The following is a 27,917-nucleotide window of genomic DNA, read 5'->3' as shown; positions in this document are numbered from 1 at the left end:
AGATGGTAAGTTGCAGAAATAGGATGAAATATTGGCTTTATTGAGTACATTTTTCCAGAATACCCCTGAATTCTTAAAAAATATCTCCGATGCCACTCTAGGGTTCCTGAAGCTGAAATTTACTCGGAGGGAAATATCTTCGATGCCATTTTAGGCGGGATTTGCTAGAACCATCGTACAAGACATTTCGCAGATGGTCTGTTGCGGACCAGCCACAAGCTGACATGCGACAGACCATTTGCGAAATGCCTTGTGCGATAGACGCTAGCAAATCCCTTTTAGGCTCATGACGAGAGTTTCCCAATTTTTACGTTTTATTCTTACGATCCATGGGCGTTATCGTCATTTCAATTATCATTCCTCGCAGTCTTCCAGGTCTAATAAATACGGCCTTAACTTAGGCACAAAGAATAGTTTGACGAGGGTAATTTCGATATTATAGATGAAAATAAAGGGTGGTTTCGAAGACGGGCTTGCCGTTGTGTGAGGGAGAAGCTTCGCATGCTTTCAGCAGAAATGGGGTGTATTTTCAATATGTAAAGGGATGTGAATTTCTAGGGTTAAGGTATTTTGGATCTGTTATTTGGCTTTGGTGACGTGGCATTCGCCACATCCTCTAGCCATGTGGACGTTGATCTGGAGCGTCCACCACCATTGATCAAATGTGCGGTGCGGATTTCACGAGTTGGGCCTATAGATGGACGATCCATATTGTCAATTCGTCATCATCTTTTTCAAGAGGGGTGTATCTATCAAAACCGAGGCATAGATGTCATGATCTTCAATTAATCGTTTTAGGGCAATCGAAAAGACTCGCGAGCTAGAAATTAAAATATCGGCTTACTGATAAAAAAGCATCTCGATATGGTATCGGAGTTGTGATTTAATTCCTAATTATAAAAGGAAAATACTATTTGAGTTAGAGATTACCCTTATTCTTAGGGCTGCAACTCGAGCCGGGTTTTACCCGACCCGCATCGACCCGACCCGAAAATAGCCTGGGTCGGGTTCAGGTTTCATGAGTTTCGGGTCGAGCCGGGTTCAGCATTCAAAAGCCCGCATGAATCTCGGGTCGAGCCGGGTTTGAAGGGGCCCGACCCGAGTTACATAAGTTATAGTATGTACATTTTTTTCTATTATTAGTTAAAAGTTAAAGGGATAATTACATTTACACCCCCTCTAGTTTCTGACACATCCACTTCCACCCCTATAGTTTAAAACGTGACAAATACACCCTTGTAGTTTCAATTTGTTTAAGGTAGGCCCCCTCAGCTGAAGATTCGTCCATAGATTGAAGAGTTAGGATGATCTGATGGAGCTGATTTTTTGGGCACACCCTATCTATGTCAGGACCCATCAAATGAACGCTTTGGATCATCCAAACAATGTGGGCCCCTACCCGAATCCAAACACTACCAAAAAATCATGCAGGATGATCCAAAGCGTTCATTTGATGGGTCCTGACATAGATATGGTGTGCCCAAAAAATCAGCTACATCGGATCATCCTAACCCTTCAATCTATGGACGAACCTTCAGCTGAGGGGGCAAACCTTAAACAAATTGAAACTACAGGGGTGTATTTGTCACGTTTTAAACAATAGGGGTGGAAGTGGATGTGTCAGAAACTAGAGGAGGTGTAAATGTAATTATCACAAAGTTAAAAGTGAAAACCCACACACCCACTGTTACTGTATGTGAGTGTAATTTCTGCTTCTATGAGTTGAGTTGATTCAAGTGTTTGATTCAGCATTGTTTGATTGTAATTACAACATTGTTTGATTACAGCATTGTTTGATTCAAGTGTGATGTGAGTGTAATTACATCATTGTTTGATTCAAGTGTAATGTGAGTGTAATTTCTGCTTCTATGAGTTGAGTTGCATTGCCAAACAAGAATTTTCCTTAAAAATTTGCATCAACGTGAAAAAACCCGACCCGACCCGAGATTTATCATGGGTAGGGCCGGGTTTGGGAATCGTGGGTTTTCCGGAAAAAAACCCGACCCGACCCGACCCGACCCGAGATATTTCTCAGGTAGGGTTGGGTTCTCCAAAACCCGACCCGAGTTGCAGCCCTACTTATTCTCGTCATTATACCAATAATAGGAAAACGTCAATATCTCATAATATATCGCAGTACATTGCGCGAGAAAATCCACCTTACTGAAATCGTGGTTTTAACTGTGGGGAGTTGCGGTTAAGTGACGAGGAACGGTTTAGAGGACGGAAGTCCCACACGTGTACAGTGACAGGAACCTATCCGAAGCTGGGCTCCACATTCACACTCCATAGGATAATAAACGGCAAAACAAATGGACAATATTAACCGTCCGATTGATGGATGACTTGCTAGACTGAAATAGTGATCCAACCAAGTATAGACGGTTAAGATGGCTTAATGACTGTTTTCTTGTGGCCCTTGCTTACACAAATCGGGCCCACCACTAATTTAGAGCAAAATTTACAAAAGGAAAGATTGGATCCTTGGTAAATCAAAAATCACTTCCAAAATTACATGGTTTTATATGGTAAGTGGGTGAAAAACATTCGGGACAATATGTCTTTCCATCAATCTGGAAGGACACGGCAAATGTCTCACGTGTACGCACGTGCTAGGTGACTGGATCCATTCAATCTTAATCCATGATGAATGAGCTTAGGCGCTTGATCTATGAGTTTTCTTTTAGGCCATGTTTGGCAACAAAGATTTTTTTTTTCAGGGAAAATTAGTTTCCCAAGTTGGGAGAAAGGGATAAAAAGCGTGGAGATGGATAGAATTGAAGAATAGGGAGATTGGTATTCATCCCAAACCCTGACCTAGATTGCTAATGACTATTCAACTGTTAGAGGAAGCCTCATTCAAAATCTTATTTATGCTGCACATACCATGACATCTGCTCTCAAGAATGATGTGAGAAATTGAGAGCGCACGACTGAGGAAAGGGTGAAAAGTGGACAAAAAAAGGGATAGAAAGAGTGGAGACGGATAGAAGTGAAGAATAGGTAGATTGGATATGTGCATACTATTATGTTGTTTATGAGGTAGTTGTGATTTAGTTATGGGTTTTGTTAACGAGTGGATTAAGAGTTTTACATGGCTTTTGAGTCTTTTTTATCAAACAATGTGTAGATTTACATTTCCAATGCACCTTAACGAATGCCCCAGTGACACTCGTTAGCAAAATCCTATAGTTATTATGAAGTTGTTGGAATGCATTTAAAGGTTATGAGTGTTAATTATTGCTTATGTGTCATGTAAGTGGGTTAATAGGGCAGTGGAGTGGGAATCCTTTGTGCTTGTATTTAATAAGTTATATCTTAATGAAAATGGAGAGAGAATTCGCAACCAAAACGAAAAACTTATGTTTCAGAAAAGTCATGGCTCCTCTCGAATTGAACTGTTAGGAGGTCCGATTGCCTGGAATCAATCCTTCAATTCTCTTTTTCTATATTTTTATATTTGTGTTACGGTTAATTAGGCATGTAACAAAAAAATTCATTGCGGCCAACCATGGCCTTAGAGAATTTTTGAATATGCAAAAAATATGTATGGAAGAAAAAAAAATTAAGTGAAAAACAACATAGAGAAAATTTTATGCCTTGTAGCTCCGTTCAAAAGTGACTTGTGATTGTTTGGAGAGAAACTTTCTCTCTCTTAATGATGGCACAAGGAAATTTAGATTTCTCTCCTTCCTTCCTTCCTCCTTCCGTGTCTGAGCACAATTTTGAGGTTGTTCTAAGTGGACCAATCATCGACTACACGTGGACTGGAGCCTATTTGGGTTATTTTATCTTAGAGCGTTGATTCGCAGATCCCAGTTGCACCGTAAGGGACGGATAGGATTCGTAAGGAGAGTGACCATGTGACATGACTCAGTCTTGCATCGTCAATCATCGACAATCTGATTTCCAGAAAGGGTTTTCATCAAAAAGATAAGTGTAATCTGTTTTTTCCAAGCTTAATTTCATTTCTAGAATCTTTAACTATTAACCAACTTGGGTTCAAGTAACCAAGTTGAATTCGACTGACTGATTTTTGGGTTTGATTAAGCCGTAGACCATTCCCTCTTTATGGTAACAGTTCTAACACACTTTAAGAACTGTAGTATTCTGATCATCTATTTTTCCAACATGTGCCACATCATTTCCATTTCTTTTCTACAAATGCATTATTTTTATTTTCTATTTATTTTTTCTACGATATCCTGTGAACTAGACATCTATATTACAAGCTTTCCAGTGAGAACTGATGTCCATATTACAAGCTTTCCACTTCATTTCCTTGCTATTTTCTTTCTATTTGCCACATCATTTCCATCTCCTTGTTTCTCAACTAAGAAAAGCAACTGAATGGACCCTACGAAACTATCTGGCCCTACTAATCTCAATGGATTTTATTGGTTAATTTGGAGTGTTAAATGGAGGAAATAGGAGGGTTAGAATTATTTGACGTTCAGGATTATAAGGGCATCACCCTTGTGTAATAGGACCCATCCATCACCCACAAGTCAATGGTTTTGTCAACATCGACAATGGTCCGCCATTCTAACCATTGCAGGGAAGTTGTTTGTGTGAAGGGTCCCTTTTTTATTGGTTATTTGAGGAAAAAAAAATGATATTTGCATTCCCTTTACTATTATTTGCACCCGTTTCTTTAGAGGAGAGAGATAGACACATGTGGAGTCGATTTATCCATCTGGGGAGTGGATTTATCACTGTCCGTTTCTTTATTCTAGACTACCTATAGTGGCTTTTAAAAATTCAACTAGGAATCTTTAATATCGAAAATGGGATTTGCTAGGGACCATCGCAGAAGGCATTTCGTAGACAGGCTGTTGCATGAGAGAGCGAGCAGCCACATGGCTCACTTTTTGTCTTGTTCATTTAATTCATTCTATGTGGCTCCCATCTGCCCGTCCGTGAAACACCTTCTGGGATGATCCCTAGGAAATCCCATCGAAAACATGGAAGCAAAAAGTCGTCATTCGGGTCAAAGGTAATTATCCATTAGGGGTCCCACTTGGGGATTTGTATGTGCAATCAACACCATTGATCTTGTTAAACAATATGTGGCAATGGATCAAGGGTCTGGGATCACCCAATTAAGGTAAGGTGTGATGCATTTCATTGGATTTGTGGTCGATGGTCTGATCAATGGAAACGATCACTTAATAGTTGAACAAGGAGGTCCGAACAGTGAATGTTAGGAAAGAGCCTATTAGCCATGAGTACTCTTTTTAGCAGATTTTATAAGATGATGGTGAAAATCAAAAGTTGGAAGAGGGCAAAATATCAACCCCCTATCTGAACTGATCTGAATATGGAGATTTCCAAAAATCATTTTTGGAATCTTCTACAGATCAGAAGGTTAGGATCATCCTATGGAACTGATTTTTGGGGCACAACCTATTTACGTTGTGCCCAAACAGATGAACGGTTTGGATCATAAAACAAAGTGAGCCGTACCTACTTTTTTAGACTTCACGTGTTTTCACGGCCACCCATCGGATAAATTCTCGTTTATGCAACTTGCATAAGACATGACAAGAAGAATATCCTTTATAAACAACTAAGCTTGAGAGAATCATGTAAAGAGTGCTGTTAGGAAATCTCTCCCGTGTGGGGCATGCTTGGCAACCATGAAAAAGAAAAAAATTCGATTACCCAAGGTGAGAGAGAAGGGTTGATTTTTTTTTTTTATCCGTAACTCTTGATTGCGAATTTCCAATAAAAAATTGCAATACATGGGTGACCAAGATACAAACAAGTGATATCGGGCCCAGTTGATTTTCCTTTCAAATAAAACAAAAAGATTACTAACTTATATCAGCTGATAAAATCCAATATATCGGATATGAGAGTGTTGAAGTAATATCTTAAATCGACTCCTTATGTGTCTATCTCTCTCCTCCGGGTTAGAGAGAGAAAGAGGATCAAAGTGGGGAATTGATGTTTTTTAGCCCCTTGCATTTGTGCATGTAAAAAAATGACGAGCACACATGAGATAAAATGGAGTCATTTTCAGAAAACATCAGCAAAGAAGCGTAAAAATTAATGGACGGGGGTGAAAATATCACTTTCCAAACTATACATTTAATATCTTAGAACATTAGGTCTAGTATTGTTTATTTATTTTGATGACGTCCTTGTTAAATAACTTCAACTATGATTCCAATTTGGGCACCACATCAGTATTTTCCTTATCTCCATCCTTTGTGTGTTTGGTTGCACAAAAGTTAGGACGGCTTAGGGATTTTGCTTCGCATTTGGGCACCACATCAGCAAAACCCCTTGTTTGCTTGCAAATATAGCATTGACATCAAAGGAGACTCCCGTGCATGCCCCCTACCTAATCATTCCATGTTGGTTAATGTGTCACCCTTGTCCCCTCCTTACTGATCCCCAAGCCAAAATCAACAAAAAAAGGTAGACTATTGCTTGGATTTCTATGGAATGATGCTTTTTCTCTCTCTTACCTCTCTCTTCTCTATATATGTTAATGAGACCCCTACCACAACTCTACGAGGTTGACAACCAAACACTACTTTCCACTATTCTCCGAGGTAAGTTCCATGCAAAGGCGCTACAAGTATATGCCGCACAACCAACCATTAAATAAACCATGTAGTCAGATTACCGGCAGGCTTGATACTCAGAGCTAAAACAAATGACTTCTTCCAAAAAATAAGAAATAAGAGATTTTTTTTCCAGCCCAGGAATAAAAAGAATAGCATCACTACAACAGCTTTGAAACAAGGGCCAAAAGGAGGCAACCGCAAATTCCTTAGTTGCTCAATGATATCATCTCTGTCTGCAAAATCACATCTCAGAACTACCAATCTCACTTTAGAGCCTCTAGAAAAAAGCACATCTTTGCTTAAGAATGACATCTCAAAACCAACCATCCTCTTAAAACAGCTGAAAAAATTATCACCCTCGCCTCATATGATATCTTAAAATCACAATTCCTGCCTTGAACTGATGAAAACTATCCTAATAGCCTGTAAACCAAATAAAAAATCACCATTCAGCTCACAACTGTGAAAGCGGTAACCTTTGCTTAAAAAAAGCAATGCAAACCCAAAAGGCCCACACCCACCAGTCCTACGAAAAGAATGCAGAAGAATCTCACTTATGCCTGAAATTTCACACCGGAGAACAGCAATTCTTTTCAACACCACACTTGATCCGTCAAAATTCATTCATCTCGTCAAAAACTGCTAAGGCTACTGCTTGGATTGCAAGAAGAATGTTTCTTGAGGAAACTTTTTATTTCCACAATTCAGAAGAAAATGATGAAATTTGGGTATATCATTATAAATTAAGGGTGGCTTTGTATAGAACTTGAACTGCGGTGGTTCAATTCACTTTTTTTCTTGCTTTTCTATGTTTCATTACAAATGGAAAATGTAAATTGCCCTATAGCATTATTTATGGTGGGGGACCTTCAATTTATAATGACAATATGACATTCCTCTAAAAAGGCCGTCACTGTATCATTTCCCTTGGGGATTTTCCATTTAACATAGCTCAAATGTTCCATTACAAAAGAATTTGGTTAGAGACATCATCATAGCAGTTCTTTTGTTCTAATTCCGTCCCTAGAACTGCCCTGTCAACCTAGAATTGCCCCTGTGCACTAAGCCAAAAGTGAATACTAGGCTTATCATCTCTGCTAATAACATTTTACAGTAGGTGTGTTCTCCACTTCTCCTAACTTGTGCAGTGGTTGAATAGAAGAGGCCTACTACGCCATCACAGAGGATAAGATTTACATGTTTAAATCTCAGACACATTAGTACACAACTGATGAGTTATTTTTTTATATATAGAAAATGATTTGAGGACACGGTAGGAGGATGCTAGGGTCGGGACGGCAGCCCACAGGCAGAGGTCAATCAGTGTCCTGCCACATCTTGCTAGGACTTCTCTTTTAATATAAACCCCCTCTTAGTATGAAAATCAAGCACAAAATAAAGCATAGATAAAAGGAAGTTATGCTAGATACACAAACTAGAGCTGCCCAGAGTTAGTTTGAGAGAGGGTGTCAATGTTCCAACCTGGGGAAGCAGCCAAAAAGGTGCAGCTTGCATCAATCTAGCGGAAGAGCCTCGGTACTGATCGTTTTGGTACTTTCCCTTCAAGTTTCAGCCTTCTATATGCTTCCCGAATGTGGCAAGGCCTGATGGGCCCGCTCTCCTTCCTCTCGGTCATAACTATCCTAGCTGCGAATACAAAAATAATTTCAGGAAGGAAGCTGAAAATTAAAATATCAGTGCTTTAAGTCCTTTTTCTGTATATATAGGGTATCATTCCTCTAAACATACGCATTCACCGGAATTTTAGTAAAAATTACTACTGCCTTTTAGTTGGTTAAGGTAGAGAAAACGACATTTGCCTGTGAGAATGGCAGTCTCATGGGATTCTAACAAATCTTGAATGCGAACCAATGGCTATGGAGTAAACTTGATTAACCACCCATGATCAGGTTAACTAAAATCCTGGGCACAAAATGTGGATGATGTGGAACTCATAGTGTAGTCTCTAGTGATAAAAAGGATTAATATTATATCAATACCTAGTGATTTAATTGCACCCCAGGATTCAGAAAAATCTGTGGTTACCAGTAACACTTAGGAGATATTTTTGCAAATTGAAATGTATGACAGTGGCAGAATAAAATAGAAATTTAAACAGGGAGAAATTAACATTAAATATAAAAAATTGTTAGCAGACCTGTTTCAACGAGCTCCCCAACAAACATCTTTGCTATTCCTGACACCACAAATGTCATGGGCACAGATATCTTTGGACTTCCAGTGATGCTAGCTAACAGCTGCATTTAAACATAAGCTGGAAAACTAAGAAACTGAAACATCCCACAGATTTTAACAATTACATACAAGTCTTTACAGCTAACTGCAGCAGCCAAAAAGGAATAATGTCTCTATGAATGATGAAGGGCATATTCATCATATTAAATGGTAAAATCTCATAGTAGTATTCTGGTCAAATTTGAGGAATTTTCATTTATTTCTTGAAAAGAAGAAATGCTGAAATTTAACCAGACTTGGACATTACTGGCACACCATACAATAGACATTGTGTAGTAAAACAGGATATACAGTATGGTCACGATTATAATTTCCATTTGTATATTTACCGAAGTTCAAAAGTAAAAGATCGTCTGTATTGTAGTAAAACCATGCACAAAATATGACAAGTGAGCAATAAGCATACCTTTTTCATGTTAGCTTTCTGAAACCCAGATCTCCGAAATGACTCATACCTACTCATCTGTTCCTCTGTAAATTGGGATAAAATTGCCCTAAAAGAGAGAAACAGATATTTTAATGTCAACAAAGATGTAATAATGTCTACTCACAGACATTATTCATGATATGTAGGCAATATGGAAAGACTGTTTAGTCATGGACATTTATAATAAGCAATACAGACTAAATAAGGAACGGGTGTTCTCGATCAATATAATTTTTTTTTTAACTTGTACATTTACAAGTATGGATCAATGATCAATTCTATTTGAAAACAATTTTATTCAGGATAAATACCATCTTAAACAAGCTATTTGGACTGTTACAATCTATGTGCACGGTGAAAATAGGAAGTTCCCCTGGCGGTAAGCCAATTTAATTGGTATGTAAAATTACAACATGGATTTTCTGATTGGGTACAGTGGTGAATGAACACCTATGCTGGCAATGTTCCATTTTGTGTGTGCGTGTGTGGTGGTGGTAGCAGGTGGGCAAGTGTGGGTGTGTGTGGTTGGGGTTGGTGGGGGGATGTAAGAGCATCCCTTATCCCGTAAGCATCCGACATTGCTCATTTGTCTCATTATTCTACTTGAGGTAGATTGGTCATTTTGGTAGTTTTGATGTCCTTTTATGCCATTTCTCTTTAATTAGGGTAGTTTGGTTATTTCTACCATTTATCCTTGGTTTTTTAGTTATTTGGAGATATAAAGTGGTAGTTAGGTAATTTCCCCAGGTATTTGCCAACAAAAGGCTCATTTCCCACCAAATTGTAACTAGAAGTGGATTTTGAATTTTGAATGGGAATTTGAATTTGTAGCTAGATTGGATCAAGTTCCTTGTCTTCATCTTCATCAATCCTTGAGTTTCAAGGAATTCCACCAGATCTGAGCCTTGGTGTCTCCACGCCCGGAACTACCAGAAATTTAAAGAAATTTCATCCAAGAAAAAGCTACATGCATTCATTCAAAAAAATAAAAAAATAAAGAAAGAAGATGAAGCTACATGCAAGGATCCAATGAAAGGTTGCAATAGTTGCTGGACAATGGACAAATTTTATGAGTTTTTGTTACTTTTGTCATTAAGTCATTCCTGTAAGTAGCATTTTACCTCTCCACTGAACCTTACTTAAAATCTTTAATAATCCAGTTAATACAAGTGACTTTGATTGAGTTAAATATAGGGAAATAGGAAATTGAGGTCATGGCAGAACCCTGACAAAAAAAAACCTTGACACAAATTTCAATTGCATAGAGGGAACACGGTTTTGTTTTTCTCTGTCCAAAAAATAATGTTGCACAGCTGCCTCATAATGCATTAACGACTCTTGAGTTCTTGGATCAAATATGGAGTTCTTAGACTCATCATAAATGATCCAAGCGAGAGGATGGAAAAATTGAGAGTCAACTCTATTTCAAGGATTGTTATTCTGATCAGGCCACTTTAGAAGATTGATTGAATTAGTTTTCAGTTCAACTTGCCTCAAAGTTCAGTTCATTTTGAAGCTGGACTTGCCATTAAACACGAGATATGGAATATGTGGAAAACCAGAGACATAAAGCTTGCTGTTGTTGAAAATTTCTTTGGTCGGTCTGTGGTTGAATTTTGTTTACCAGCAGTGTGAAACCTTGAAATTCGTTCTGTAAATGAAGCTAATAACTTCCACTTGGTCAGTCCCCCAGGTTGAAAACTCACACAATTGTCTATTCAATTGTGAAAGAAATGTCTGCACTGTAAATTTAGTTATTGCATGTGATTTTCCATACATTCCCTAAAACCGAGGGCTACTGGGCTAGAAAGAAAAGAATTCTGCCCTGTGCAATCAAACCGAGTGAATATCTATGGTCCTTGTTGCTATTTTGTTAGTAAACATGATTCTTGTCCACCAGGGAAGTTAAACTCTCTCTAGTAAGCTGTAAATCTTGAGATCTTGCTTGAAGCCAACTCTTCATGGTTCAGATTCACAAGTTGAATGGGAGATCATGGTACACCTTTTTTTTTTAATGAAAGATCATGGTACACTTAAGAAAGTTTATTGCTCTGTGTAAAAAAGTAACTCTTCATCCAATTTGAACTCTGGTTTAAAAGGAAGATTTGCCCAAAAATGGGCTCCTTTTGCATAGATATTAAAGATTCCTTTAAAACCTCTGAACCGTGTATGGGATGTGTGAAACTAGTCTCCTAACAGTCACCCGCATACCCTTGGACTATGACCATAACGACTCGCCCATTTACCGAGGTGGGGGGGGGGAGGTGTTTTGAAAGGATTGACCATTTATGGTGATTATGCCATGGTCTGTCCTTCTATTCTTGCAGGTCAATGCCCGGTTGCAAAACGGTGTGTAAAAAGAGAATGAACAAGGGATCTTATATCACAAGTATACAATGATGAAAAAAGAAAAAAACACTCCAAAAGAACACTAATGACGGAATCATCAATGGATGAATATCCAATGCTTTCATTTTTTTTAATGGAAATATCAAATGTTTTCATTGCACAAAAAAGACTTGCAATCTGCTAATCTTCAACAAATCCCATAACCAAAATTCAAATGCAAAATCAATAATAATTCGATATATGTTCAAGCAAGAAACACATATTGCCTTCTCTAACGGTGTAATTTGGGTGTAAATCCAAACGCACTCTAAGCCACTAACAGACAGAGAAACTCTTCAATTATTTCCATCATTACTGAGTTTTCTCCTCAGTGGAACGTTCAATGTTGGCATAGAGGATAGTGTCAATGTGTGATTCAATCAGTTTAAATGCTTTCTGCAATTACCAATCGATCGACTGATGATACGCTAATCTTAAAGTTTCCATCTATAAAATCAAGAATTCAGAAAAGATACAAAATGCTTATCAAACATGAATGGCTTGAATTCATACAAAAATATTAAAATTTCACTTTCTGTGGCAGAAGAAACCATCACAATACATGTGAATTTCTACTGATATTATTCGGAGAAAGATTAAAAAAACATTAAGTGGGGTTTAAAATGACTGACTGCATCTTAGCCATCTTGTCGGGATCTGCGGACGAGATCTTGCTGAGCTCCACATCCATGTTCTCCTCCTCTTCCTCCTCTTCCTCCTCCTTCGTCTTTCTGGGAGCGGCTCCGGAAGTCGAGGGGACCGATGGTGGCTGGGAGATGTTTTCCTCCTCCACGTTGGGAGCCGGAGTTCCGGCCTCCTCTGGCGGAATGGGAGATTCCGGCGGTGATTCGCGCTCCCCGTATGCCGCCTCGAACGGATCCTTGGACCGCTTCATCTCTCTCTCTCTCTAAAACCCTAATAAGATCTGAAATCTATCTCTCTCTCCAAAACCCTAATAAAATAACAACTGGTACAGGCCTCTCTCTCTCTCTAAAACCCTAATAAGATCTGAACTCTCTCTCTCTCCAAAACCCTGATAAAATAACAACTGGAACAGCCCTCTCTCTCTCTCTCTAAAACCCTAATAAGATTTGAAATCTTTCTCTCTTTCCAAAACCCTAATAATATCACAACTGGTACAGCCCTCTCTCTCTCTCTCTCTCTCTCTCTCTCTCTCTCTCTCTCTCTCTCTCTCTCTCTCTGGAATGCGAGATATCAAAGCGCGAGATTCGATGAAAAACTGTGGAATCAGATATCAATCTGCATTAAATCCATCGAATAAAAAGAAAAACTCGGAAGAAGGAGAAATACCAAGGAGAAGATTGTGCCACCGTAGCTCCTATAGAGAGCAAGTGCGATCAAAATCGGAGATAAGAGTTGCAGAAACTTCACGGAGATTAAAGGAAACTATCAAAGAGATAAGCGAACAGATTTCTAGGGTTTTGGCTGGAGAGAGACGAATAAACCCTAGAGTTTTCTTTTTCTCCTTTCGTTTTTTTTTTAATTATCTGCTGCATAGAGAAAGACTAGTATTCGTAGTTGAAGATAGAGAGAGAGAGGGTACCGGTTGTGACCGGTTATTGCCTAAATCGGAAAAATATTCCATCCGACTGACGAAAAAACCATAAACTCGCTGGAAAAACCTTCGTATGCTCAGAGAAATCAAGAAACAGAGAAGGCTAGAATCGATAATTACATTTAACTCCTCTTTCTTTCTACTGTTATTGACCTTCTTGTTTTTTTATTAGGGATAATTACATTTACACCCTCTCTAGTTTCTACACATCGACTTCAACCCCTATAGTTTAAAAAGTGACAAAACATCTCCTTTAGTTTCGTTTTGTTTAAGGTTTGCCCCCTCAGCTGAAGGTCCGTCCATAGATTGAATGGTTAGGATGATCCGATGGAGCTGATTTTTTGGGCACACCCTATCTATGTTAGGACCCATCAAATGAACGCTTTGGATCTGTAGACACCCCATTTTGACCTGACCCAATTTTCGAAATCAAATAAATTCCCGAAAGCCGAGTCCAGAAATTTTTGAAGAACCGAGCCCTGAATGCGAAGAAACCCCAAAATTTTATTGACCCACAGTGTTCACTAATTGATACAAATTTTCCCAAGATGGTTAACCTCTCCGAGAGCATCCCTACAAATTTTAGAAGAATTGGACGAGCAATGGACATAGGCCATAAGATCAAAAGGAGAATGGATGGCTGAGATTAGGAGGAGGGTTTTAACCCTGGCTATAAAATAAATAAATAAATAAAAACAGAGGGGGGCTGGGCAGCCAAAACGCTCTTCCTTGCCTGGTACCACCACGATCCTCAACCTTCTCCACCAACACCAACAGCAACCACAATCTCCTCCACCCCACCTCCAACTTCTTCTTCTGCATTCATTTTTAAAAGAAAGGAAAAGAGACAGAACAAAAAAAAATCCAGAGGGAGAGGAGAGAGGGAGCCGAGGCACCACCACCGTCATCCACCACCACCCTTCACCACCATCTACCCCCTCTCTTCACCTCCACCTCCACTAGCCGCCTCCCTCTCCTCAAGCCACCATCCAAATCCACGGCCATCATCTATTTCCCATTTCTTCAAACCCCCTTCTTCTCCCTTCACCCTCCTCCATTTTAATCACATCCCCACCTTCATCTCTGCGAATCCGATCCTAACCGATTTCATTTTCCCACCATCTCCCTCTCATCACTTTTATTTTCCAAAGCTCTAAATCATCGGCTTATTTTTTTTTTAAAAAAAAGAAAATCCGTTCAATAGTGGTTTGAAAGGGGAAAGGTAAAGAGATCTGGCTGCATCTCTGCAGATCCGACACTCTTTCCATCTTCTCTGGTGAATTCTTTCACCTCGCGATGACCCCGGATTTGGGCCCTAATCTCGTTCGGTTCTGGCAATGTTTGCAATTCACGATCACCATTTCTGAGGTTTGTGATATTACAGCCATCAAATTTGTCGAGAACCCCCATTGCACAGACCTCACCTGACCTTGTTGACAACTCCAGGTAACTCTCTCTCTATGCCATTCATGGTGTGAGTGAGAATTCTGTTTATCATGGTGATGCTAGGCTTCCAATTCATTCTAATGCTCTCAATTTGGGTTTCTACATTTCTAATTTGAGGTTTAGATTTTCTCTGTGTTTGCTGTCATTAAAACTCTAGTTTTAGTTTTGTGATTGCTTTTGAGAGTATACATGAGTAGAGGTTTCATAATCTACTGGAAGGACAAACTCTATCTTCTACCTCTCGGGTTCACTCTCCTCACGTTCCTTGGGATTCTCTTTGCATTTCGGGATCCCCATCGATTTCGGGAACATTGTCGGGTTTAGGCGATGACGGACGGCAACCTCTTGAGCCAAAACCCCCTTTCGATCAAAAGGGATAAAAATACATAAAAATCAAATAACAAAAATCAAATAACATAAAAAAAAACGCTCAAAGCGTTTTTCGAAAAGCTGTTTCGAACTACGTTGGCTTGATCCCTTTCTACAGGGTACGTAGGCAGCTTGGGATCGTCATCCCAAGTTCAGTCAAACCTTTCAATAAAATCATTTAAACCCTTCAAAAAATCATTTCAGCATCCAAAAATATCTTTCAAGCTTTTCCCGAAAATACAAAAACCAAAATGGGCAAGGATGGTGATTGCCAGGTCACTCGGAGCCTTCTTTTCATTTCATTTCCGATTTTCATCGTGGTTTGCCGGTTTTATCGGTTTTCCGTCGTTTTATCGGGTTTTTGGGATGGGCGATGACGTAGCGTAGCCCCTTTACAGGGATTGTCCTCGCTGAGCCCAACGATAGGCTATGATGATCGTGAGACTTATCCGATCTTCAGCCGATCAGGATCGCTGAGCTTGATTAATTAGAATCGCTCCCTGAGCTTATCGTACGCTCCCTTTTATTTTCCCTGGCATTCTCGGTCCTCATGTACCGTTGATTTTTCGATTCATTTCTTTCCTCGCATCTTTTAGCTTATCGTGTGTTTGTCTTTGATTCCTTGTGTGTTTACTTTCAGCTTGCTTATTCCTTGTGCGTTTAGTTTCACATGCTTATTTACATGCTTAGCTGTGACATTTATTTGCTTATTTATCATGATAATATGCTTAGCTGTAGATGTCTACTGCTTTTCTGCTTACCATATCTGATATTGCTTGCTTAGCTGTAGCTGTGCATGCGGATGTTACTGCTTTCCTAGATGTGATGGGTTAGGAGTAGATGCGGTGAGTTAGGATTTGGATGTCTATTTTCTTTTGCCCATCCTCGGGTCATGTATGCTTAGATAGACGTCTCTTCGGGGATACTCGTTCCCATTTCACATGATTTTAGCCCAAAACTCTTCAAAATTAATTAAAAATGGCATAAGAGACCATGTGCTTGCACTTGGGCGAATTGGGGGCGCTTAACACCTTCCCCATTCGTCATCAGGCACGGACTTTTGTATCTCTGGTTATCCGTTGCAAACAGAGTATTTCATGGGATCCAGGGCCTACTTCCTTGGATGACGACTCTTCTTTGTTATAGGTACATCTTGGTTCCGGGCTAGTCATTGAATCGAGAGGTATCTCATTTATATCGCCACACATGCTGTGAGTGGCACCATTTCGAGAGTTCCTTGGTAGAGCTCTCCTTCACATTGTGGAGATCTTAGAGGATCGGCGCGGGGACCTCGCGTCCCTCGCCCATTCATCCTCGGGATCGGGGTCCACAGGATCATCCAAATAATGTGGGCCCATACCCGAATACAAACACTACAATAGATAAGGTATGGCCCACATTATTTGGATGATACAAAGCGTTCATTTGATGGGTCCTGACGTAGATAGGGTGTGCCCAAAAAATCAGCTCCATCGGATCATCCTAACCCTTCAATCTATGGACGAACCTTCAGCTGAGGGGGCAAACCTTAAACAAAACGAAACTAGAGGGGATGTCTTTGTCACTTTTTAAACTATAGGGGTTGAAGTGGATGTCAGAAACTAGAGGGGGTGTAAATGTAATTATCCTTTTTTAAATTATTTGCTGCATAGAGAAAGACTAGTGTTCGTAGTTGAAGATGAGAGAGAGAGAGGGTACCGGTTGTGACCGGTTATTGCTTCACAGCCGGTAAAATGGGGCGAATTTATCATCCTCCTCCCTCAAATGCACGGTTGGAGACTTGGAGGGTACTTGTGCCACGTGTACGGTCTAGATAAACATTTCATTTTTTTTCTTTTTAGAGTCTTGGTGGTATTTTCGTCTCATAATTCTTTGTGTACGCCCATTCATCATAGAATATAATAATGATATGGTAACCAGTTTGGAGACCAAGAATGGAACCGACAAATAGCCTCTCAACATATTAGCAATCTTTCCCCTGATTTTTTACTTTTATCCTAAAATGACAATAAGACCCATCTCACGCCACGTGGCATGTGGTGATTTGTAAGGTTACACTCGGTTTCACGCTCGATCTCCACAGCGGCACTCTTCATCATATAATTTTTCATAGGACCAATTACCGATGGGGGACAAACATTAGGCAGAATTATCAACTAGACCCAGTCTTTTCAGAAATTACCAATGGGGGACAAAATAAGTCTTGTCAGTAAAAGCTGTTTTTGGCATATAAAACATGTTTTGACTTTGAAAGGGGGTTTTCAAGTCTCTACGATTGGGGTTATTAGGTATCAAAATGGGGTTACCAATTTCAGAATGAGCTTATCAAGTCCCTTGAAAACCCCTTTCCAAAACTCTAGTGCCCTCTGCCAATTTTTAGGGACTTCATATGCCCATTCGGAAATTGGTAACCCCATTTTGATACTTTGATAACCCCAATCCTAGATATTTGAAATCCCCATTCCAAAACTCCAGTACCCTTGGCCAATTTTCAAGGACTTGATAAGCCCATTCAGAAATTGGTAACCCCATTTTTATACTAGATAACCCCAATCCCAGAGTCTTGAAAACCCCCTTCCAAAAGTCTAGTATCCTTGGCCAATTTTCAAGGACTTAATCACCCCATTAGGAAATTAGTAACCCCATTTTTTATACTAGATAACCCCATTCCTAAAGACTTGAAAACCCTCTTCCAAAACTCTAGAACTCTCGACCAATTTTCAGGGACTTGATAAGCCCATTCTGAAATTGGTAACCCCATTTTGATACCTAATAACCCCAATCGTAGAGACTTGAAAATCCCCTTTCAAAGTTAAAACGTGTTTTATATGCCAAAGGGTATTTTCGTCCAGCTTTTACTGACAAGACAGATTTTGTCCCCCATTGGTAATTTCTGAAAAGCTATCTAAAAAGCGTGGGTGCAGTTGATAATTCTGCCTAATGTTTGTCCCCCATTGGTAATTGGTCCTTTTTCATATACAGAGGAGACTCGAAGAACAAACCGCGTTACGGTTTCTCTTCTGACCATAGAACCCTAGTTACCGGTTCCCGTGTGGAGTATCCATTCTCCGTCACTCAGTTTCACCGGAATCGGAAAAGAATTCGGTGAATGAGCTATTTTTTCGATTTCCCTTTCTCCTACATATTTTTGCCTTTTATGTTAATTGATTTCATTCCCTGCTCATTTCAATGATTTCGAGCTACGAGAATCGAAGAATAGGATTCTTCAATTGTAAAAAATGACCTGAATTTCTCTTCCGCTATTGAATTTTCCTCTTGAAATCTGGAAATTCGTTTTTTTTTTAAATTTTTTTCTGTTTCTTAGGGTTTTTTTTCTTTCTTTTGGCTGAGAAATCATTTCAAAACGGGGTTTGGTTCTAGAAATAAAAAACTAGGGTTACAATGACAAAATAACCTTTCTGTTAGGTTAAATTTTCAACAAATGCCATCATAACTTGTCACCCCTTTTGAACTGTTGCTCGGTTACATGGTCCGTCCTGATCTCTCTTTGTGAAATAACATAATAACAAATTCTCCCATGGAAGTGACCAGAGAGCCTCAGAGAGTACAAATTCTCTCAGAAACTGGTCTCTCAAATGTGCCTTCCCCATATATACAACCCTTTGAAAATCGACCAAGACCCCGCCTGGAAACATCAGATTCAGACATCCCAATCATTGACCTCGAGCATTCTACCCAAGTCCGTCACCAACTCCAACAAGCTTGCAAGGAATGGGGTATTTTCCAAGTAAAAAATCATGGCGTTCCAATGCAATTACTCAAAGAGATAAAGACCGTAGGCCGTTCTTTCTTTAATTCTAACATCCAAGAGAAATTGAAGTACTCATGCAATCCAAATTCAGCTGCTTCTGAGGGTTATGGAAGCCGAATGCTGGCCAAGGAAGATACTGTTCTGGATTGGAGGGATTATTTTGATCACCACACTCTTCCAGATCATCGTCGGAATCCAAGTCGCTGGCCGGATTTCCCCCCAAATTACAGGTCAGTTTTTGTATTTCTAGCATTTATTTTCCCCCTTCCTTGCAGTTTTTATGAATTTGTGCTTTCTAGCCTGCCTACAAGTGTATTTATATGTTAATTTTACTCGTTTATTGTGCAAACCTTATGTAATTTGATTAATTTTCTTTTATAAATTCGCAGAGAAGTTATTGTGGAGTACAGCGAGCAGATGAAGGTGCTTGCTCAGAGGCTTCTTCGTATGATATCTGAAAGTTTGTCTCTGCCACCTTCATATATGGAAGAAGCAGTTGGAGAGGTGTATCAGAATATTACAATTAGTTATTACCCACCTTGCCCGCAACCGGATCTTGTGATTGGTTTGCAATCACATTCTGACATGGGTGCTATCACACTTCTCATACAAGACGAGGTGGGGGGTTTAGAGGCATTGAAGGATGGCGAGTGGCTACTTGTGCAGCCATTATCCGATGCTATTGTTGTCCTGTTGGCTGACCAGACTGAGGTAATTGGTTTTTCTTCTCTATTTCAAATTTGAATTAATGGCTTTGCAAATGAATAAGTTCTGTAGGAATTGTAATTATACTGAACATGGTCTAAAGGCTTGGTTTTGGAATATGATACGTGTGTGTGCGCGCACGCGCACGCGCACGTGAACCATTTTGTTGGAGTACGGCTAGGTTTCGATCGAAGCGTTCCGGAATCATTGCCTAAGCTGAAAAAAAAAACCCAAAAGATACTAAAAGGATTTTTTTTTTTAAAGTAGAATCTATTAGATAGACTTGAAAACCTTAGCCTACTTAAGTTGATCTTCTAGTGACAATATTCTGACATCGATTTGCTGTATGCAATATTAATTAGAAATTTTCTGTTATGAATTCCATGCATCTTTGAGTGTAAAAAATCAAAATCCTTAAAAAGAAGACATTAAAAATAATAAAAGAGTAACGAAAAATATTACTAATGGTCCACTAATCGACATCACTGATGCATCGATTTAGTGTGAATTGCGTGTATCTATGATGTTTTACATAGTATTTAAGAAGCACATTAAAAATGGTAAAAGGTAATTAAATATTTGGTCACCTGATTGACATTATATATGCATTGATCTCGTGTCAATTCCAAGCAGATCTGATGCTTACATATTAGTTAAGAAAATGAAAAGCATTAAAACATTAAAAAAGATAGTTAAGTATTACTAATCATCCAGTAATTGAGATTTAGATGGATGGGTGTAGTGCCAAATCCAAACTGCTGCATGTTATTGCACATACACAAATATAACACTTAAATGTTAACAATTATTACAAATAATACTGGGAAATCACACTTGGATAGAAAATCAGCTGCTTTGTTACCTTCTCGCCAGGCATGGGTGATGTTCCAGGTGGGAAAATGAGCTAGCAGATTTTTTATCTTTGCAAGGGTAGGGATCCCCTTCCAAGGGCAATTGATGATGCCTTTTACGACATTTACAGCTACCTAGGATTCTGATTCAATCCATATGTTATTAAATTTAATCTTGGCAGCAAGAGTGATTCCTCTTATGACTTCTTCTAGTTCAAGCTCGTAAATTTCAGATGGATTTGTATCGGTGGAGAACATGCCCAAGATTTCCCCTGTTCTGTCACGAAGGAGGCCACCAATGCCAGCTTTGTCCCTCTGTAGAGATGCATCGGTATTAATCTTTACAACCTCTAGATTTGGGAGAATCCATCTGCAAGCTTTGGGGGTTCGTTCTTTGTGATGAAAGGGGAGGCCGAGGTTGAGTGCAATTGTCTTACTTCTGTCTCCAGCATAGTTTTAAAACTCCCTCACATCATCGTGGACTCCCCCGAGTCGACTCCTTGTTACCTTGACTGCATTTTGCGTTTTGCCGCTGTTTTCCGCATTTTGTCCAGTAGAGTCAATAAAAGCTCCCTTGACTCCCGAATTATGAACGCGTCAACTCAGTACGCGACCGCGTCGTTCCGAGTCGACTAGGATTTTCTTCAGCCGCGTTTCGCGCCGCATCCGCGTTTTTAAACACTCCAGCCGTGTGCTAACTCATCCACGTTTTTTAACACTCCAGCCGTGTGCTAATTCATCCTCGTTTTTTAACACTCCAGCCGTTTTTAAACTCCAAGATTGACGAGATTCGGGACTTGGTCTCCTTCATACGCCCGGTGCTAACTCATAAGCGAAGAACAGCTAATGCCCTTGCTGATGAGTTAGCCAAATCTGGGGTGGATTGCAGCTCCACGGTTGTCGATATTCCTGCTTTGTAATCTTTTTTTCTTTTGGCTTTTGTTGCCCTTGCCTATGGCAATTCTCTTGTTCTCTTGGGTATGCCTCGTCCCTGTGTACCTCTTTTGATTTTTTCAATATTATTCGTTACCTTCTCAAAAAAAAAAAAAAAAACCACTCCAGCCGGTCATCAAGGCTGAGGTTGAATAAATGCGCTTTTACTGTGGTGAGAATGGTTTTCAAAGCACTCTGTTTATGTCTCGGATTGTTGCTATTAGCTTATTAACTTCTCCAAAAGCTTAAGCTGTTGGAGAAAGGCGTTATTTATCTTTTATACTTCAACACTCCCCCGCATGTGTGGCCCACTTGGCAAACACGTGGCACATGTGGTCCCACTTTGGGCCGACCATCGCATGTGGATTTTTGCTATCCAGGAGGTTTGAACTCGAGACCTTTGGCTCTGATACCATGTTAACTTACCAACTTCTCCAAAAGCTTAAGTTGTTGGAGAAGGGCGTTATTTATCTTTTATACTTTAACAGTTGCCATGAATACAACAGTTTTTCTCAGTCCAAAGAGAATAGATTGTGGCTCCAAAGGATGCTCTAATGGCGATTGCGGATTGACCATGACATTTTAAGTTTAATCGTATCCATTCCTCCTCCTCACTTAGCTTTTTCTTTTGCTCCATGCGCTGTTCAAATCTTCAGAGGACTCCTGAGAAAGAGCTCCTGAAGAAGAGGTGGTCAACTGTTTCCGTTGCTTAGTTACAGAGAGGACAAGTTGTTTCCCTGGAGTTACCGAGGAATAATAAACGGTCTCTTGTGCTTGACTTGTTCTGAAGGGACTGCCAGGCTACAAAGCTATGCCTCGATATATGACCGGGGAACCAAACCGTTGAGTGCCAAGGGATTTTGATTTTCTGATTTTTCGGTCTCAGTTGGTTCCAGGCGCTTCTTGTTGAGTATTCTCCATCAAGTGATGGCTTCCAGACCAGCTTGTTTTCTTTTCCTGGAGTTATCAGAGCAGATTGGAGGATGTGATTATTGTCCAACATCGGATTCCAGTTGCCATCGGTGAGAATGGTCCAAGGTAGTTTGTTTTGGGATGGAGGTGAAAGTTCTGTCTATGGATGTTTGATGTTCTAGGGGACCATTGGGATACCACGGATGGGACCAAAAAATGATATTTGTCCATCTCCGACTATGTAGCAAATGTACTTTTTTGCCTCTTCTCTAATTTGCAGGATGCTGCGAGCTCCCAGGTGGGATTCTGTGGAGTTTTGAGGAGCCAGATATGCCTGCCCCTCACATATTTCCTTGTAAACCATTCTGTCCATGTAGTGGGTCTATATTTTAGGATGTTCCAGAGAAGCTTTGGTTGAGCTGATTGGTTTATGTATGTTAACCTTCTGAGGCCTACCTCTCATTCCCTTCTTTGGTCTACACATCATGGCCCAGATGATACTTTTTCTCCATTTCACAACCTTCCTAGATGAAGTCACGAATCATCCTTTCAATTTATCCTAGAACTCCAATTGGGATATTATAGGTAGCCGACCAGTAAAGTTGAAAAGTGTTTAAACAGTCTTTGCTAACTCAATCCTTCCAGCTCCGGATAAGAATTTGTTTGTCCATGAGGCTATTTTCTTCGGACCTTTCCTAGAAGAGGTTGACAGTCTCTTGCTGTAAGCCTGTTGGTGATGAGTAGGAAGCCAAGGTACCTGATTGGGAGTTGGCCTTCTGGGGTGTGCTTATCCCTGCAAAAAAAAATTGCATTTTTGGAAGTTTGCTTCCAAGCCAGAGCATTTTTTGAACTTGGTCATGCAGTTGAGAATTTCTGTTGTTGTGGCCATGCTAGGTTCTACAAAAAGCATCACATCATCAACAAAGAAAAGGAGAGAGATTTTGAAGTTACCTCTGTAGAAGGGGGATCTAATCTGTCCACTTTTAACTGCTTCATTGAGGATAGACTATAGAGTACATTTCCATTGTCAGGCAAGAGAGGAGGGGGGAAAGAGGGACCCCTGCCGAAGACCATTTGAATGGTGAAAGAAACCTCTTGGGATTCCATTTATCAACACTGAGAGTGTTGGGGTTTTGATACATTGTGTAACCCACCCTCACCAAATATCATTGAAGCCGGTCTTCTTCACAAAAGCCAGAAGAGTTTCATGTCGTACATTGTCAAAAGCCTTTTTTAATTCCATCTTGATGCACATACTAATCTTTGCTTTCTTCCTATGGAAGTTGTGGCACAAGTCATGGGAGAGGAGGATGTTATTTTGAATAGTTCACCCCTTTATAAAGGCAGACTGATATGGGCTAATGATTTTGTCCATGACATGCTTTAGCCTATTTACCATCAACTTGGTGATGACCTTGTAGATGAAATTACAGAGGAAGATGGGCCTGAACATGGATGGAGAGGTTGCTTCACTTGACTTTGGAATCAAAGCTATAAATGTAGTGTAACCTCTGGGAGGAGCTTGCCCTTGCTGAATAAATGCTTTATGGCTTTGATGAATACCCCCAAGCTGGTACTGGAATTTTTTATAAAAGTTTCCATTAAATCCATCAGGCCCGGGGGCCTTGTTTCCATCCAGGGGACTTGCCTTGGATCGAAAACTATCTCTTCAATGTCTACTGAGAAGACTTGCCTTGTGTGATCTCATGCTTCTTGAGTGGTAAAGTCTTTGGAGAGGCTTTGTGATTGTGCTTGCTGTATCCTCTGTTTCAACTGTGGGGTGGTGGTTCAGGACTTCTTTGATGTGAGATACCGGTATCTCATCAATTTCCACAGTATTTATTATAATATCTCCATCGTGGTTTGTCAGACCCATGATGTAGTTTTGATTCCGTCTGGCATTCATAGATGAATGGAAGGAGGAATTCATATCCCCTAGATTTAGCCAGTTGATTCTGGATTTCTGTCTGTAAAGAGATTCTTCCTGCTTTGCTATCTTGATGAATTCGTCTTTGGTATCCATTTCCTCTTGTCACAAAGTCATATTTGCTGGGTCCTGCATTACTCTGTTCTGGACATCTTCCAATTTCTACCAGATCAAGGGGAGTTTGATGTCTATGCGACCGAAAACGTCTGCATTCCACGGTTTGATTGCTTTCTTCACCTCCTTCATTTTTTACATGATTCTCTACATTGGATTACCCCTTACCTTTTGGTTCCACGCTTTCTCAACGACAGCATACAGAGATGTGTCATCGAGCAACCTATTCTGTGGAACCTGAATGGTTTCCCCTCTTCTGCTTTTCGATTCCAGGATTTGGACAACAATTGACGAATGATCTGATATGCCTGTAGGTTTATAGTTGGCAAAAGACTTCGGGAATAGGTATAACCATTCTTCATTTAGCAAGGCTCGATCCAGGCGGCGAAGCTTGAGATTACCCATTCTAGAGCTATTGTTCCAGGACAAGTTAGGCCCAATCGACCGGAGATAAGTGAGGGAACATGGATCAATACATTTTTTAAACTCGTTTTATTGTGCAAACCTTATGTAATTTGATTAATTTTCTTATATAAATTCGCAGAGAAGTTATTGTGGAGTACAGCGAGCAGATGAAGGTGCTTGCACAAAGACTTCTCTGCATGATATCTGAAAGTTTGTCTCTGCCACCTTCATATATGGAAGAGGCAGTTGGAGAGGTGTATCAGACTATTACAATAAGTTATTATCCACCTTGCCCGCAGCCGGATCTTGTGATTGGTTTGCAGTCAGATTCTGACATGGTGCTATCACACTTCTCATACAAGACTAGGTGGGGGGTTTAGAGGCACTGAAGGATGGCGAGTGAATACTTGTGCAGCCGTTATCCGATGCTACCGTTGTCCTTTTGGCTGACCAGACTGAGGTAGTCTGTTTTTCTCTGTTTCTTTATTTCGAACTTCAATGTGGTTTGTTTAATGGCTTTATGAGAAAGTTCTGTAGGGATTTTAATAATACAGAACATGGTCTAAAAGCTTGGTTTGGGGGTATGATGTGTGCGCGTGCGCGTGCGTGTGAGCGAGGGGGGAGGAGGCATAGTGGGTGTTGACCAAAACCATTTTGTTGGGGTACGACTAGGTTTTGATCAAAGCGTTATGGAATCATTGCCTAAGCTGGAAAAAACCCAAAAAATACTAAAAATGAGGATTTTTTTTTTAAAGTAGAATCTATTAGATTTTTTTTTGAATGGTAAAAGTAGAATCTATTAGATAAACTTGAAAACCTTAGCATACTTAAGTTGATCTTCTAGTGACTATTATGTCATCGATTTATTGTATGCAATATTAATTAGAATTTTTCTGTTAGGATTCCATTCATCTTTCAGTGTAAAAAATCAAAATCCTTAAAACGAAAACATTAAAAATAATAAAAGGGTAATGAAAAATATTACTAATCATCCACTAATTGACATCACTGATGCATCGATTTAGTGTGAATTGCATGCATCTATGATGTTTTACATAGTATTTAGGAAGCACATTAAAAATGGTAAAAAGTAATTAAATGTTTTACATAGTATTTAGGAAGCACATTAAAAATAGTAAAAAGTAATATTACTAATCGTCCCCTAATTGACATTAGTATCTAGACTGTCTATTTTACATAGTATCTAGTCTGTCTATTTTCTTAAAGATATAAAACAAAATATAGGCTTCTATTAACTTTCTCTCTTTTACTCTACAGACTGCTTTGCATCATTTTGTTATAATTTAAATGTGGAAATCGTGAAAAAGTAATTTTTGGTACACATGGCTAACTTTTATTGTTGGGTTCCTAGGTCTCTCCTACTCTTGTTTCCCATATCATTTTCCTTTTGTTTTTGCCCCCTCTCTGAAAGCTTTTATTTTAACAATTTTTTTTTTGTAGATTATAACCAATGGTGAATATAAAAGTGCCCAGCATCGTGCTCTTGTCAATGCTGATCAAGCACGGCTTTCTGTTGCAACATTCTATGATCCTTCCAGAAACAAGAGGATATCTCCAGCTGCAGAGCTTGTTACCGACGCCTCCCCTCTTCGATATCGCGACGTAGTGTATGGAGACTATGTTTCTGCATGGTATAGTAAGGGTCCTGAAGGCAAGCGCAACATTGATGCACTTTTAGTTCACCAGTAGAAGTGCTTATCATCCTTACTGCTGAAAATCAATGAAATGTCCAATCAACTCTCGATCATATCTGGAGTCACGATTGTCTACAATCCAATGTTAGAATTTCTTTTACAGTTCTCAGATCTGGTTGCATGCCTATGCTCTAGGAGTTTCTGGATGAAGCTGTTTTCTGAATGTTCTTGAAACTAAAGTGTTCTTCAGATGATCAGATCTGTTGCACAAACATCTTTTAACATCTGAATTGAACTGCTTATTTTAAAAAATAAAGGTTAACAGCAAGAGTTTTATGCATTTGTTTAATTCCAGTTCATTGAATTCATGAAATCAAGAAAGAAAATCCTTGCATGGACCATTTAGTGTCGTTCTGTCGAAGAGTATTTTGTAGTTTGAGGTGGAACGGCTTTTTAGATTGGAGGTGCTTATACTGTAAATCAGTCCTGGAAATGTTTGCATGTCTTTGGTGTTTGATCGAGAAGGAAATTTTAACCCTCGGATTCTTTGTAAAAGCAAAACTGAGAGGTCTGTGCACTATAGGGACATTAGCTGTAGCTATGTATGCTCTTCCTGTCTGAAGCTATACCATCCAAGTGTTTCAAGCTCTAAGAACGAAACTTGCATTGAAATCGATTCCAAGGCCATTCGTTTTGAAGAACTTAAAGCTAAACGTGAGCTTCTATACACTTGGAATCATAATTGAGACAACTCAATTACATTAGAGACGAGTGTCATTTGAGTAGCTTCTATACACTTGGGGGTTGGAACCATTATGGAGACAACTCGACTACATCAGAGACAAGTGCCATTTGAGTAGTATTCAGCCCCTAACACCTGCCAATATTGTCCTTACACATGGGAGAATTGGTTCCTATTCAAATGGCTTGATGTATGCAGGAGCAGAATATTGTCCGAGATGTGTCACTTGCATGTTGATTTTTTTTTTCCGTGGAATGTTGCATGTATTCCTCATGTATATGACCTTGTTAGGGATAAAAATCTGGAAAGGTGCCTGCATTTTTTGGAGTATCAAAACCAAATCCTTGTTAGTGCTGAATTTCTCTGTAAAAGGGTTGGAAGCTTCATAATGGAGGTTGCTTGGATTGTTCCTAAAGGGATTTTTTCCCTCCATTGTACTTCTCCTAATCAGATATGTTCTATGCAAGACAAGGATCTTTACTTGAACCCACTTCAGTTATAAAGAGAGTTGGATTTTGATAAGGACAGATTAGAGAAACTATTTGAACAGAGAAATATATACCATAGTTCTGATCGGTGTTGACCATGCTGGATTTTTTTCTTCCATCATCCATGCCAACCCAATAGCCTCATTCAATGTAGGGTGCAACTCGGGTCGGATTCAACCCGAACCCGACAGGTTGAACCCGAATTTGGGTTGGGTTGGTTTTTTTTTTAAAATCGGGTTGGGGAAAATCGGGTTGGGTCGGATTGGGGTGTCGGGCAACCCAACCTGACCCGAGACCTGATTTCCAATTCCGATATGTGCTTAAATGTGCTTAAAACCCGATTTCAACTGAACACATATTTTGCATGATAGCT

General features: G+C 39.7%; 2 protein-coding genes across 7 annotated transcripts; one reads left to right on the top strand and one right to left on the bottom strand.

Annotated features, from left to right (window-relative positions):
• Window positions 1-7,795: 7,795 nt before the first annotated feature.
• LOC143861710 (transcription initiation factor TFIID subunit 11-like) lies at window positions 7,796-13,339 on the bottom strand. Its single transcript, XM_077372598.1, has 4 exons — window positions 12,282-13,339; window positions 9,241-9,328; window positions 8,737-8,836; window positions 7,796-8,225 (listed from the first exon to the last, which is right to left on the bottom strand). Exons 1-4 carry the CDS (start codon window positions 12,542-12,544, stop codon window positions 8,098-8,100), a joined length of 579 nt encoding a protein of 192 aa, XP_077228713.1. The 5' UTR covers window positions 12,545-13,339; the 3' UTR covers window positions 7,796-8,097.
• A 4,690-nt stretch (window positions 13,340-18,029) lies between these two features.
• Window positions 18,030-27,578, top strand: LOC143860334 (2-oxoglutarate (2OG) and Fe(II)-dependent oxygenase superfamily protein). Of its 6 annotated transcripts, XR_013239675.1 has the most exons (5): window positions 18,030-19,042; window positions 19,202-19,523; window positions 24,569-24,708; window positions 24,799-25,119; window positions 26,121-26,259. XR_013239675.1 is itself a non-coding variant. In XM_077370923.1 (3 exons), the coding sequence occupies exons 1-3, from the start codon at window positions 18,579-18,581 to the stop codon at window positions 24,647-24,649; spliced, it is 867 nt and encodes a 288-aa protein (XP_077227038.1). In that variant the 5' UTR covers window positions 18,030-18,578; the 3' UTR covers window positions 24,650-24,781. The 6 variants fall into 6 exon arrangements, 3 of the variants coding, with proteins under 3 accessions (XP_077227038.1, XP_077227036.1, XP_077227035.1); XR_013239676.1 differs by lacking the exon at window positions 24,569-24,708; XR_013239677.1 differs by lacking the exons at window positions 24,799-25,119; window positions 26,121-26,259 and adding an exon at window positions 21,958-24,358 and having other exon boundaries at window positions 24,569-24,773.
• Window positions 27,579-27,917: the final 339 nt, after the last annotated feature.

This window comes from Tasmannia lanceolata, unplaced genomic scaffold (genome assembly GCF_043159265.1).
Source record: "Tasmannia lanceolata isolate RefF3 unplaced genomic scaffold, GAP_Taslan_0.1 ptg000037l, whole genome shotgun sequence".
NCBI lineage: Eukaryota > Viridiplantae > Streptophyta > Magnoliopsida > Canellales > Winteraceae > Tasmannia > Tasmannia lanceolata.
This window is presented reverse-complemented; position numbering and strand designations above follow the sequence as displayed.